This window comes from Delphinus delphis, chromosome 4 (genome assembly GCF_949987515.2).
Source record: "Delphinus delphis chromosome 4, mDelDel1.2, whole genome shotgun sequence".
Classification (NCBI taxonomy): Eukaryota; Metazoa; Chordata; class Mammalia; order Artiodactyla; family Delphinidae; genus Delphinus; species Delphinus delphis.
Window position 1 is genome coordinate 110822773 of NC_082686.1, and position 14386 is coordinate 110837158.

Here is a 14386-nt window from a genome sequence, read left to right on the forward strand (position 1 = left end):
CCCAAAAGTGTTGTTTCAATTTTACTATATATGTATATAAATCCTTTATAGGATTGTTTTGCATGATTTTAAACTTTATATTCAATTGTATTACACTGTGTATTAGTCAGGGTTCTCCAGAAAAACAGAACCAACAGGATGTTTCTAGAGAGAGAGAGATTTATTTTAAGGAATTGGCTCACACTATAATGAGGCTAGAAGTCCAAAATCAAGGTGCCCGCAGGTTGGAGATCCAGGGAAGAGCTGTTGTTCCAGGTCAAGTCCAAAGGCCATTTGCCGGCTCTGGGGACCTCAGTTCAGAATAGTTTAGAATAGTTTGTTCTATTCAGGCCTTCAGCTGACTGGATGAGTCCCCGCCAACGTTGTGGAAGACAAGCCACTTTACTCAGAGCCACCAATTCAAATGTTAATCTCATCCAGAGTAATGTTTGACCAAATCTCTGGGCACCATGGCCCAGCCAAATTAACACATAAAATTAACCATCACACACTACTTCCTCCAGCAACTTGCTTTCTTCACTCCTCATTTTGATTTTGAGATTTATCCATGTTTATACATAGAGCATTTCATTGTATTTATACCATAGGTTATGAATTTTTCTGCTGATGGATAGAGGTTGCTTTCGGTTTCACTATCACAAACAGGAGGGGCATGAACCTTCTCGTGCACACATGGGAGAGTCCCCCTAGGTCCGAGGTGGGCAAACTATAGGCAGAAATCTAACCAGGCGCCTGCTTTTGTAAATAAAGTTTGACTGGAACACAGTCACACCCGTTCATGTACCAATTGTCTAAGGCTGCTTTCATACTCCCAAGCAAAGATGTGTAGTTGCAACAAAGACCACAAAACCTAAAGTATTTCCTCCCTGGCCCACTATAGAAAGAGTTTCTGGGAATTCCTTGGTTGTCCAGTGGTTAGGGCTCTGCACTCTCACTGCAGAGGGCCCAGGTTCAATCCCTGGTTGGGGAACTAAGATCTCACAAGCTTCGTGACGTGACCAAAATTAAAAAAAAAAAAAGAGTTTCTTCCCTGGCTCCAGGTCGGTACCTAGGAGCAGAATGGGCTGTGCCCATCACCAGCTTTTATACGGCATTGTCAAATGGCTCTCCAAAGCGGCCGCACCAATTTACCCTCCCGGAAACAGTGTGTGAGATCCCCACTTTCTTCACATCCTCACCTCCCAAAGGTTTGCCAGTCTGATACTTGTGAACTGGTTTCTCACCCTTATTTCACGTTTGGCTCTTTAAACACATATCACTTATTCATTCAACAAACGTCTATTAAGGGATCATTGTGTGCCTGGTACTATCAAGATAAAGCTGCCTCTTTTACAAGAGAAAACACTGAGCTACTTAGTATGAGAATCACAGCTCAAACATGGTGGCAAGGCAAGATGGTTGCGTGTGGGTATTGCAGGCATGCCCTGGAGAGGGTAGCACCATGAACATAAAATCAAACAGCGGACATTGTTCTGCAGGCCTGAGGATGCTCAGTTGGAAAATAAAACAATAATTTGGCTCTCTGCCCACAGCTTCTAACAGGGGCACCTCCATCGCAATTCTTAGTAGAAAGGACCTATATTTCACACTGGCTTCAGTAGAGTTGCTGAGTAATTAAACTGGTTTTCAGTCTTCTCTTTTGACCTTAGAAAATAAAACATCTGCAATTATAAGAGAAAGACTGAGTGTGAGAAGAAACTGTCCATAATTTATACAGCAAGACATTCAGCTTTATTGTTTAAAGTTACCAAGATAGCCAATAAATAAAGGAAAAGGGAGGTGGAGTGTGAGTGAGCTAAATCTTCATTTGTCCGCCAGGAAGTCAATAAATAATGCCTGTGGCTGACAACTCAAACAATCAAGAAGTTTGTAGAAATATGGGGCAAGCTCTGGACAAGTGAACAGCTGGGGACTAGGACATGGGGAGAGAAAAATGTGGGAAAGGGAACGCTTTTCTTTACAAGCCTTTATAAGCATCTCTTTTTAGTATTGTTTAATTTTTTAAACCAATGTATGTATTGCTTTGATAATTTTTAAATTGAAATACAAGAAGTACAAAAGAGAGCATCTGAAATAATTATAGATGAAGTGATATGTATGTAATAACCTCAGAGATAGGAGTAGAGGTCAGTGGGAATAGAGATTTTTTTAAAAATTAGCCGTGAGATTGTCATTGTTGAAGTAAGGAGGTGAGTCTCTCTCTACCTTTATATGTAGTTTGATGGAGTTGAAATTTCCCACAATAAAAAGTTTTTTTGAAAAAAGAAAAAAAGAGCAATGAGCTGTGTCAGACTGATACAGATTAAAATCAGCTGGGCCACTTAGTTCTGGGGGCAAGTTCCTGAACTCTCTGGGCCTCAGTTTCCCCATCTGTATAATGGAAATTATACAGATGCACCCATTCTGAGGGCAGAGGTGAGAGACTGACTGTACCTGTCTCAGGGACACACATATTAGTGGTGGGGAAAGACAGAAAAATATCAGAATAAAGTCTAACATGGCAACTACAGTGATCGAGGTATACCCACACGGAATATGGGAAGTACAGAGGATGACCAGGGCAGCCTGAGTTGGTTTTTTTAAATTTATTTTATGGAAGTATAATTGATTTACAATGTTGTGTTAATTCCTGAGCTGGGTTTTGAAGGATGGGTAGGAGTTCACCTGGCAGATAAGGAAAGCATAGAGGCTGGATGGCCTAGTTAGGTCATGACACACAGAGGTAGCAACATGAGTCAAGGTCTGGAAGCTGGAGAGGCCCATGTCTGTTCAGAAAAACAGTTCAGCCTATAGCAGGGGAGAGAAAAAGAGATAAAGCCAGTGAAGAGCAGGGCCGAGTTGTGAGGGTTTATTCAAGAGCACACCCCGAATAAATTCAAATTGCATCTTAGTAAGTTCATTCCAGTAGAAAGGGGAATGAGAAGTTGGAAAGCAGTTGCTCCAAATCTAGGAAGCAAAAGGAGACAGAGAGACAGAGATATCACAGGGGAGACCAGCTGGCTGCCCAGACAGAGCCTCCCAGGGTCACTGTATCTTGATGTGCCTGGTGCTCAACACTCAGATTTTATTAGGGCATGTGTAGAAAATTAGGCCCTGAAGGGCCGGGTCATGACACATACACCCAGGCTTACATACTGGTGTACCGTGGCAGTTAAACTCTTTAGTGCCCAAAGCAAGCCCTCCTATATCCAGCCAAGGTAGCTGCAGGCAGGATGCTGGGTGAGCCCAGAGCCAGAACTTGTGGGAACAGGATGAGGGAGGCCTCCGCAGAAGGTGAAGCCTAGGGGACTTTGTCCCCCTCGAGACAGAGGGCAGCCTCTAGGGACCAGGTCCTCCTGATCGCCCAGCACTGTGAACACCAGCACCCACCAGCTCTGGCCTCTCACTCCATAATCCTCTGACCTCTCACTCCATACTCCTCTGACCTCTCACTCCATACTCCTCTGACCTCTCCTACTAAGACCTTCTTCCCTCAGCCAGAGCGCAGCGTGATGATGAGGTCAAGGGTTACATGCAGTACAACTCAGAAGTGCCCACCATCCTGAACTTGCCCGGAAGACCCGACCTTAGCCCTCAGTGTGCCTGATTCTCCCGGGACCCACAGTGGCTGTGACTGTGCTTGGGGGGAGCTGTCTGGGACATGGCCCCCTCTCCACGACCTGATGACACGTCCCCTAACTCCACTTGCAGGTGCAACCTTAACTCACTGCGTGGGCTTCGTGTTTTCCATCTTCAGGTAACATCAGGTTGAACCAGAAAAGAGACGATTGGGGCTCGAAGCAAGGCTGGATAAGGGACAGGAATGGAGTGAAGTTCATCAGTGTGGGGAATTGATATGTTCTGATTTGGGAGTGAAGGGGAGGGAGGTACCAAAGGTGATTCTCAGGTTGGAGCTAGGTAAGAACCTGGGTGTCCCTGGAGGGTCTCCCCTTCCTGGTTGTCCATGAAGAAGCAGCACTATTTCTGGGCTCATTAATCCAACTGTATGTCCTGTACCAGACACTGTGCTGGGGATGAACAACAGCAGGACAGAAAGGCAGTGCCTGGCCTCAAGGAGTTTATGTTCTGGCAGCAGATACAGAGATAACAACTAATAAACCAATAAACAAAAATTGGTAATAATTACAAGCTGTGCTAAGTGTTTTAAAGAAAGTGAACAAGGCAGAGAGGGACAGAGAGGAAGGAGGTCCTACCTTAGGCAGGGTGATCAGGATGAGGGAGCCACCCAAACACAGGAGAGGGGAGAGCCGTCCAGGCAGAGGAGTCCACACGTGCTTAAGCCTCAAGACAGGAGAGAGGCCCGCGTGGTCCACAAAGACCCGGCACCAGCAGGGTGGAGCCTGTGAGCAGTGGGAAGATTGACACACATGCAGGGCCTTGAGGGCTGCTGTCAGAAGCTTGGATTTTATCTTTAGCACAAGAAACACCTCAGAAGAGTTTTAATTTAATTTAATCAGAGTGACATCATCTGATGTGAAGAGTTGAAGAAAATCACTCTGGAAGCAGGATGAAGAATAGACTCAAGCAGGAGAGGACAGAGGATTAAGAGGATGTTGCCATGGGGTCGGAGGGCGTGATGGGGGTGTGCAGCAGGGTGACATCAGTGGAGATGTGAGAAGTAGATGGATTTGAGATACATTGGGGCAGGGGGGGGATTGACTAACCTTGGTGTTGGATTAGATGTGGGAGATGAGAGAAAGCACGATGTCAAGACTCCCTGGTTTCTGTTAGTACTGTTTACTGGCATGGAGCTGGGAGCTGGGGGGGATTTGCTTTTAGAGGGCAAAAATTCCATTTTGGCCACGTTAAGTTTGAGACATCTGAGCCAAGTAGAGAAGATGTCAAGGAGAGAATGGTACTCAAGCCTGGAGTAGAAAGGAAGGTTCTGAGCTAGAGATATAAATGCAGAAGTCATCCGCACATACATTTCAAGCCATGTGAATGGATCAGATAACTCAGTGATTAAAGAAAAAATGCCCCAGGACCCAGTCCTGAGAACTCTAGCATTTAGAGGTCAGACAAGGGAGACAGACTTCATGCAGGAGGAAGCCGAAAGATGGCCAACAAAGTAGGAAGAGCAGGGGAGAGTGGTTCATGGAAGCCAAGAGAGGAAAGTGTGCCGCATGACGAACGTAGCGGCACGTCAGGATGAGCACAGAGAGGCATCCGGCTGGCTGGTGACAAGCTGGCCTTCACCATCCTGGTGAAGATGCAGTAAGAGTAGGGTATAGGGACAGATGATGATTTCTTGTTCATTTATTGCTGGAAGCAAGTCATGCTGAGCATTCATCCTAAACTTGAAAGTCAAACAAATGTGAAAAGTGTTCTCTTGCATCTGCCAGTGCACCAGCTGAGTCTCATTTCCCAGGGCCCAGTCTTACCCACCTCCACCCACCTCCTCCCTCACCTGCAGCTCTGGTTGCTGGGATGCCAATATCATTAACTCCAAATAAAGTTCTAATTATACCCTTGGGCCCAAATGATAACCCTTTTGAAAATGCTGCTCATCCTTGCCTTTTTGAAACAGAATGAAAGTAAAATCCCTCACCTGCCACCACCAGCTCCATTTATTTTTATAACTGCATCCGCAGTGAGAATGGCAGTAGGAAAGGGTAAAATCCTCCTCATCGTAGTACCAGGGACCAGGGCTTTGCAAATGACTATGGATGGAAAAACTGAAAGAAAAATAACATGAAGCCACTAGATAGAAGTCTTCATTCAGCCAACTGTGCATCCAGAAAAAGCAGAGTGGGGACAGTGCCAGACCACACATACCCAGCAGACTCCCTCAACAATCACTGAACAACTGCTCTGTCCTAAGACGAATAACAACAATGAAGATGGCTACCATTCGTGCTTACTCTGCTCCAGGCATTCAGCCAGTGCTTCCCATGCATCGGCTCATTTGTTTCTCACAACTATCCCAGGGGGCAGGGAGGGGCATTATCCACATTCTACGGATGAGGAAACTGAATCTTAGAGTCACTTATCCCGTAACTGGCCCAAATTGGTGAGGGAGGAGCTGGGGTCAAGAATAGGCTAATGTGGTCATTGCCTGCATACTGTTTACGCTGTAGGATGATTCAAGGAGGGAGGTAGGGAGACAGCTAGGGCCCATGTGCAGCCAGTAGCTCTGGCTAAAAGCCTAGGGACCATCCTCAATTCCTCTCCCTCACTCTCCCCATGACTACTCCATCCCCACCATCCCTCAACCACCCTAGTCAAAGCCACCATCACCTCCCCTGGATGAGTGCAGGAACCCCCTAGCCGGGCCCTTGGCATGGCCCCCTGTGTCCCACAGGAGTCAGGGGTATCCACTTACCACGCAGGTTACCCCTGTGCCTGCTCAAATCCTTCCATTGGCATCCCAGCAAATGCCACTTCCTTCCCACTCTTCCCAAGGCCTTCCCCCCAGGATCTGGTCTTTGCCTGCCTTTCTAACCGCATCCCCTACCATAGCTGCTGATTCCCCAAAACCAGCACAGAGCCTGGCACAGAGGAAATAATAATCACGTGCTGAAGACATGAAGGCAGTAATGGATGAGCGAATAAAGAAGCTTCGTAGAGGAAGCCACGTTCGAGAGGAGCGTTAAAGTGGGGAAGGGTTTCTCAGGTGGCCGGGGCCAGGGAGTGTCAGGTGGTAAGACCAGGTGTTCTAGGCAGAGGCAACGGCGTGGGTCAGGACAGCAAGGAGGTCCGGGAGCAGCCTGGGGGAGGCCTGAGCAGGACCGGAGGCAGGTCTGTGCAAAGCAAAGGCTGTCAAAGTCGAGTGTGCATCGTAAGCCCCTGGAAAGCATGTTAAAACACACATCATTAGGACCCACTCCAGAGATTCTGGCTCAGACATCTGAGGTAGGGTCTGAGAATGTGCATTTCTCACAAGTTTCAGGTGGCGCTGATGCTGCCGGTCCAGGAACCACACTTTGAGAACCACTGGTGTAAAGTGTGCTAAGGAAGCGTCCACGTGGAGGCGCAAAGGAAGACAACTCCAGGGAAGTCAGATGAGGGGGCTGCCGGCCAAGCCCGCAGCACCTTGAGCCTCCACAGCCGGTGGGCAGCGCCCCTCCCTGCACCGTCCCTCACAGAACACACCTCTGCCCCCCATGACCTCTGACTGCCATTCCCCTGCCGTTCAAACCCAGCTACTCTCATCCACAGCATTTTAGGCTTTGAAGGTGAATTTTGTTTCTGGCTCCAGCGAAATTAATGGGTCCTAATCCCTTAAAACTGGCTAATCTCACATAGAGATTTGCACTGCTGCTGCCATGACAGTGCCTCTTTTCAACAGAAGACCTGGTGCTAAGTTACATAGCCTTGATGGTAGGAGTCCCAGCTCTGTTTGGGCAGAAGGACAGAAAGGAGAAGATGTCATCTGCTGGTGTCCACAGCACACCATGCGCAAGCTGCTAGCCTGCCCTCCCTTAAATCTGCCCTTGAGTGCAAATGTTACATCAGTTTATACTTTTCTCCTACTAGAAAAGTGGGCAGGAGTGGTCCCAGGGTCATGGGTAAGTGTGTTTGTGTTCACAGCATCGGTCGGGGACTGTACATTCGGTATTTTTATCACCTTCTCCCCTGGAAAGAAAAGGTGATCAGAGAAGTGAGGTTAATTTGCATCCACTTCAGCCATAAATCCAAGAGGACCAGATAGCTAATGTACATCTCTCGAAGTTTTAAACACAAGTGCCCTCTCCTCTCTTGGGCCCGACAGCAAAGTTCGCAGCCACAGAAGCCCCCTGGGCCTTCAGAGGCGGACCGCAGATCTGCCTCAGCTCTCCTCAGCTGACAAGGCTCGGAAATGAAAGCTCAGGGACTTGGAGTGGGAGACGGTTTGGTTTGATTGGTTAGCGTCCTCACACCTAGTAGGGAAGATGCCTCTTTGTCTTTGTGATGCAGCCCAAATAGGAAACAGGAGTCCTGACTGTTCTATGTTACAGCAAAGACAGAAAACAGTCCTCCACAACAGAGTCTCTCTTGATTCTGATGTGCCTTTCAGTTTCCAAAACAGAGGACAAAGATATGCACACTTTCAAGTCACATTAACCTGGTTTGGCCTTCTGGCTCTGCCACATTCCAGCTATGCGATTTGGGCAATTATCATATGCTCTCTGAGCCTAGGCATCCTCATCCCTAAAATGACATTAGCGTTAGAGGAGGGCCGTGAGCATTTAGTGTAGTCATGAATTGAGTATTGGGTGGAAGGTGGGGGACAGTCAGTGAGCTGGGATCTGTATAACAATTGGCTCTCCGTGGATGAAACGCTCTGCTTTATGGTGTTCTCCAATTTCCCTAGTGTAGCTACTCTCACCACAGCTGACATCAAGCTACCAGCATGAATGCAGAGTTGGGAAGAGATGCATTGTAGGACAGTGTTACATAGTGTTCCCACCTGTCGACTGAAGAAAAACACACAACTTAAAAGTTGAGAGTTAAGTTTTATTAGGGAACCTTACTGAGGACTATAGCCCCAGAGACAGCCTCCCAAATAGCTCTGAGGAACTGCTCAGAAGAGGTAAGGTAAGAGGCAGGATATATTGGAGGTTTTTGCTGGAAAACAACATATGGTCGAACATCAAAAGATTACTGCTAATCACAAGAAACTGACATCTCAAGTTAATTTTAGTGCTTTCCTATATAAAGGAAGATGCAGAGTCTGGGCTCATTGAAATTATTTCTTCAATATGCATCTCAACTCTCTGGGGCCAGTATCCAAAGCACAGAAGACTTCCTGTTTTTCTCCACCCTGAGTTCTCTGGGTGCACCATGGGGCTGGGGGCAGCTGCAGGGGCTAATGGCCTGGTCCTTCTGGAATGGTGGGCAACATTCTTTGTTTACTGGAATGGCAAGCAATGTTCCCTGTCCACAATCATTACAGATACAATAGAAGCAAATAACCTCAAAAGCAGAGATGGCCGTCAAACATAGTAAAACAATTAGGAAGTGATGAGTAGTCATTACCTTTGTATTTTGAGTATTTGTTACCTTTGTTTTTAGTATAATTTATGTAATTGTAAGTTCACATAATTAAAATTTTCTTGGTGGCTGTGTTTAACAACCGGCTCACGAAACTCCTGAAATATTTATTTAACAGTCTGTCCTGGCAAGCAGGTACAAGCCAGTACAAGCCAGCTCCAGCATGTGGGTGGGCCACACCTGTAGGCAGTAAATCCAGCTTCTCTCCCTCTTCCTTTCCTGTCCTCAGTCCCAGGGAAGGTTTCATGGTTTTCCCAGGTATAGAGACAAAGATGGTCCCTGTCCACTGCAGGCACCACACTTACTTTTGGCCTTGGCCACCATCCCAGTCCTCTGCCTGTGCTACACCTCAGCCAGCGTCCCAGCCCTGGACCCGCCGCCTGGCTCTTTCCCGGCTGGGGGTGCTGAGCCACCCCTGACACCCAGAGGACGTGGCCTCTGTGGGGCTGAGGGCCGCGGGAGGACAGAGGAAGGCTCTCTACGCTCAGCAATGGCCTGGAGGTCTATTTTAGGATCCAGTCTGTGGAGATGGGGAAGCACGGCCAGCAAACTGTGCTTTGGCAAGTCAGGGCCTATAATTAGCCTCCACTTGAGGGTCGAATAAACCCTTGGTTGTTACTAAACAACAGTGAAAGCAGGAACCTCCAGCTTCCCTGAGCCCAGAGCTGCCCAGCCTCCTTGGACAGACATTGGACAGAACCTCCCCATCTGCTGGGCAGCGTCCAAAGTGTCCCAGGCAGCATCCTGTCCTCAACCCCAAGTAAGGAGAAGCAAGTACAGAGCCCTGGCCTCGCCTCCCATCAGCCTGTATCTCCTACTGACTCCTGCACCGTTGCTCCCAGCAGCCTCTTACTTATGAAGAGTCTGTAGTCCGCTGGGCAGATGTCACCGATTCACACACAGGGGACAGTTGCTGCTGGGCGGAGCAAATCCCAAGTCAAAAGGCAGCACATGCAAGCGCTAGTGTGTTTGTTCTGGACGGTGGGACATAGGTGACTGCATCCCCAGGCATCTTTCTGCTTTTCCAGAATTGTGTGCCTCTGAATATGGTACACGTATATCCCCCCACGCCCCAGGGTTGGGTTTTGTTTTCTACTTTTTCTGTCCACCCGCTGCATGTTTTCAAAGCAGAAACAAAACAGAGCTGTACCCACGTGAAGACTTTAAGCCTCAAGCTCCCTCACTTGCACGTCCCCCTTTGTATTAGTAATTTTTTATTCTTTTTCTTAAAGGCAGTCTCCCAACTTGTACAAGCTCCAAGCCCACATCTGCCCGCATCTGGCCCTGCATGGCCACCTACTCTAGAGCACTTTGGAAGCCATCATGTCTGCAGCTGGGGTTTTTGAGCCCATGGTCTGGACACCTGCTATGACTCAAGGTCCCGTGGTAGGGTGGAATATTTGCCATGGGCCCCACTGTGAGAAAACGAGCAGGGTAATTGCCCTGGGCTGCAAATTCATCATCTGCAAAATGGCATCACGGAGCATCCAAAGACAAGGAAAGGGGGCTCCTAAATGTGGGTGCAGCAGCGTGTGAAGGAGGACGAATAGAGGACTGGGTCAGAGCAGCCAAAGCCAGTCCTCAGAGGCCTCACATAGCCAGAGCCTTTGAATTAACTATATTCAACGATATTAACTCTATGTTCTTATTTTCTGTATTCTTTTTTTTTTTTTTTTTTTTTTGGCTGTGTTGGGTCTTCGTTTCTGTGCGAGGACTTTCTCTAGTTGCGGCGAGCGGGGGCCACTCTTCATCGCGGTGCACGGGCCTCTCACTGTTGCGGCCGCTCTTGTCGCGGAGCACAGGCTCCAGACGCGCAGGCTCAGTAGTTGTGGCTCACGGGCTCAGTTGCTCCGCGCCATGTGGGATCCTCCCAGACTAGGGCTCGAACCTGTGTCCCCTGCATTGGCTGGCAGATTCTCAACCACTGTGCCACCAGGGAAGCCCCATTTTCTGTATTCTTGATGCTGTGGCAGCTGGGGCCTCATTGACAGGGAGAGACCGCCCCATTGTAAGGCTAGTGAATCCTAGAGATAGGAACCACTTACCTGTGAGAGTGCCTTTGAGATGCAAACCAACCCATCCTGAGTCATTACCCCAACCTGCCTCCCCTTGCTGGGGCTCACACTCCAAGAGGCAATATTCCTCTGCTCTGACCACCCAGGGCTGGGTACCAGACAACAAGGGACCACCCCTATAGCCCAGAGACCACTGAAATTATTCAAACCTGCTGTGCCCATTCCTTCCCATGAAAACCACAATAAAGCCTTTTGCCCATGCTTTCCCCTCTCCCCTTCTGCTTCCTGACCAACCCTGGTTCTTCTCTGTATTGCCCTACATGGTATGGCTGCCCCCTCCTCTTGGGAACTGTGAGTAACAAATGATCTTTGCAATGTCAGTTGTCTCCTGATCTGTTGGCCTCTCCATACCAGAATAAAAACAAAATCCCGGGTACATCTTAAAACACCCTTCTTGGGGGCTTCCAGAAAATGATCTCCAGACCTGGGACAGGGGAAGACTGGGAATGGCTCACCCATGGTCACACAATTCATTCATGCAGGCATTCACTCAACAGGTGTTGATGGAATGTCCACCACAACCAGAGCTTGGAGACACAGCAATGAACAAGGAGTTGACCCTGGGAAGGGCCACTTCAGCACAGTGGGATGAGGGCTTTGCTGGGGAAACCGAGGGAGCACAGGCGTGGACCAAGTCCCAGATCTGGGTGGAAGGGATGGAGCTCCCCTGTTCCAGTAGGGTCATCCTGTGCTGTTTGTCCACTTCATTGAATTTCCCACCAGCAACCTCATCTTCTCTCTGCTGCAGCCCTGCCCTGACGCACACTGGGGAGCAGGCAACTGGGGTCTCCCCCTCCCTGGTCCTTCTCATCTTACTCCGGTCTCTGACCTCTGGTGCCGGAAGTCCTCCACCAAGTCAGCGAAGAACTTCCAACTCATTTACTTTCAAGGGCATAGGACTGATAAGAGCTTAAAACAGTGATTTGCAACCTTCTTTTTTTTTTCAGTTTTATGTATTTTTATTAAACATAATTTACATATAGTAAAATACACAAATCTTAATGGTACATCTTAACAAATTGTTACCTATTATACATCAGTGTAATCACCAGATCCAGATATGGAACATCTTTATCACTCCAGAAAGTTTCCTCAGATTTGCATCCTTATTTTAAAGTAACAGTTAGTTTATCCCCCATCCCAAGCTGCAGATTATCCGAAAGCCAATATGTAAAAATATATTTATTTTAAAAAGAAGTTTCTCAGGTTAAGAAGATGACTATCCTCCCAATCCCCACCTGTGGGGAACCCTGAGGGGTGCTGAGGGCCAAGTTTGAAAAATCATTCTTCCCCATGAAACCCCCGAACTGTGTGTACAATATTTATGAACATACATAAGCTGTATGTACAATGTTTATGTTCACATGTATGTTCTGAGAGTGGACAGAATTCTAGAGCTGAGCTGTCCAGTTCTGGAGCCACCTGTGGCCACCTGCGGCTATTTAAATGTAAATTAGTTAAGATTAAATAAAAGTAAATGTTCAGTTCTTCAGTTGCCTTTGCTACATTTTGAGTGTTCAGTAGCCACGTGTGGCCACTGTGCTGGACCACACAGTGCAGATCAGTTCCATCATCATCGAAAGTTCTATTGGGTAGCAGCGGTCCAGAGATTTCATCAGCTTCCCAAAGGCATCCATGACCAGAAAATGTTAAGAGACACTAAGTCAAGCCAGTGAAACTTCATTTAAGGAGCCAGAAATTTCACTGGAGAGCCGAAAGCTCATCATTGTGACAGAGGCCACAGACAAGTCTGCCTTGAACAATCTTTTTGCTCCAAAAATCCAACCCTAAAAGCTCTTAGAAGACACCAAGATTTTACGCTTTAGTGTCTATCTTGCCCCCTCTTTCTTAGAGAGGGACACTTGAATTCTAAAAATATTTGCCATGAGAAAGTGCTCTCAGCGTCCCAGAGCCTCTGTGCCCAGCGCGAGGCACCATTTGAAGTAGGAAGACATCACAGTGACCTTGTCCTTTGATGTGTGGTCGTTCTAGGTGGGCGAGGCAGTCCTGGAAAACGCACGGCTCATGCTGCAGACGGAGAATATCCAGGCGGGCGCTGACGACTTTAAGGAGAGGTAACGCTCCACAGCCGAGGGGACAGTCCCTCCGTGCCCCAGACTCCTGGGCCACTCGGGTAATGCGGCCCCCGAGTCTGTAGCATGCACCCCAGCCTCGTGGAAGGCTGGGTGGGATAACAGCATCCCCAGGAGAATCCGGAGCCAAGAATATCTGGTTCAAACCCTCCTTGTAGACACAAATAGGTCCCAAGGCCTCAGAGATTTTGCCAGTGTCACTTGGCTTAGAGCAGAGGTCTCAAAACCTAGTGTTCATGAGAATCACCTGAGGGACTGATAGAAAACGCAGATTGCTGTGCCCACCCTCAGAGTTTCAGATTCAATAGGCCTCAGGCGGGACCTAAAACTTACATTTCTACCCAGTTCCCAATGATGCTGATCCTGCTGGTACTGGGACCAAATTTTGAGAACTACTGGTTTGGAGCAATGCTTCTCAATCCTGGCTGCATATGAGAATTACCTGGGCACTTAAAACTGCCAGTGCACAAGCCCCACAGACATTAGTGGGGGTGGGTCCTGGCCTCTGTATTTTTAAAGTTCACCAGGCTTTCCTGATGTCCATCCAGCCTTGAGAACCACCTCTTTGGAGTCTAATAGTGTTTCCTATAATGTGGCTGATGAAGATCACTTTAAGTGGTATAAAGATAAACATTTTAATTTTAATAGTCATGTATTTATTTATTTATAAATTTATCTATTTATTTATTTATTTTTGGCTGCACTGGGTCTTTGTTGCTGCACACGGGCTTTCTCTAGTTGTGGTGAGCGGGGACTACTCTTTGTTGCAGTGCACGGGCTTCTCATTGTGGTGGCTTCTCTTGTTCCGGAGCACAGGCTCTAGGCGCATGGGCTTCAACAGTTGTGGCACAAGGGCTCAATAGTTGTGGCGCACGGGCTTAGTTGCTCTGTGGCATGTGGGATCTTCCCAGACGGGGAATCGAACCCGTGCCCCCTGCATCGGCAGGCAGACTCTCAACCACTACACCACCAGGGAAGCCCCATATATTTATTTTTATAGTTACCTTCTGTTTATGGCCCATGAAACTGTTTTTCCACTACAGTACTACCATTTATAGTGGCAATTTTAAAATTATTTAATATAAAGAGCTTTTAAAGTTTATTGATTTAAGATTTACTCTTTAAGTACATGAAGTTAAGGAACAACATAAAGTAAATAATGATACAGAAGATACACATTTAGTGGAAAATCGTGTAGGTGAGTGGGGTTTGCAAAACACTGGCCTAATGGAGAAGCAAAATGAA

General features: G+C 47.6%; 1 protein-coding gene and 1 non-coding gene across 2 annotated transcripts in view; both read left to right on the plus strand.

The window, feature by feature from the left end:
- Positions 1–14386, plus strand: part of BFSP2 (beaded filament structural protein 2) — a 69810-nt gene that overhangs the window by 26420 nt on the left and 29004 nt on the right. The window contains exon 2 of the mRNA XM_060010035.1: positions 13041–13123. Coding sequence (XP_059866018.1) covers positions 13041–13123 — 83 coding nt within the window. The remainder of the gene's footprint in view (positions 1–13040; positions 13124–14386) is intronic.
- TRNAE-CUC (transfer RNA glutamic acid (anticodon CUC)) lies at positions 898–970 on the plus strand. Its single transcript has one exon. It is a non-coding gene; the product is annotated as a tRNA-Glu (tRNA).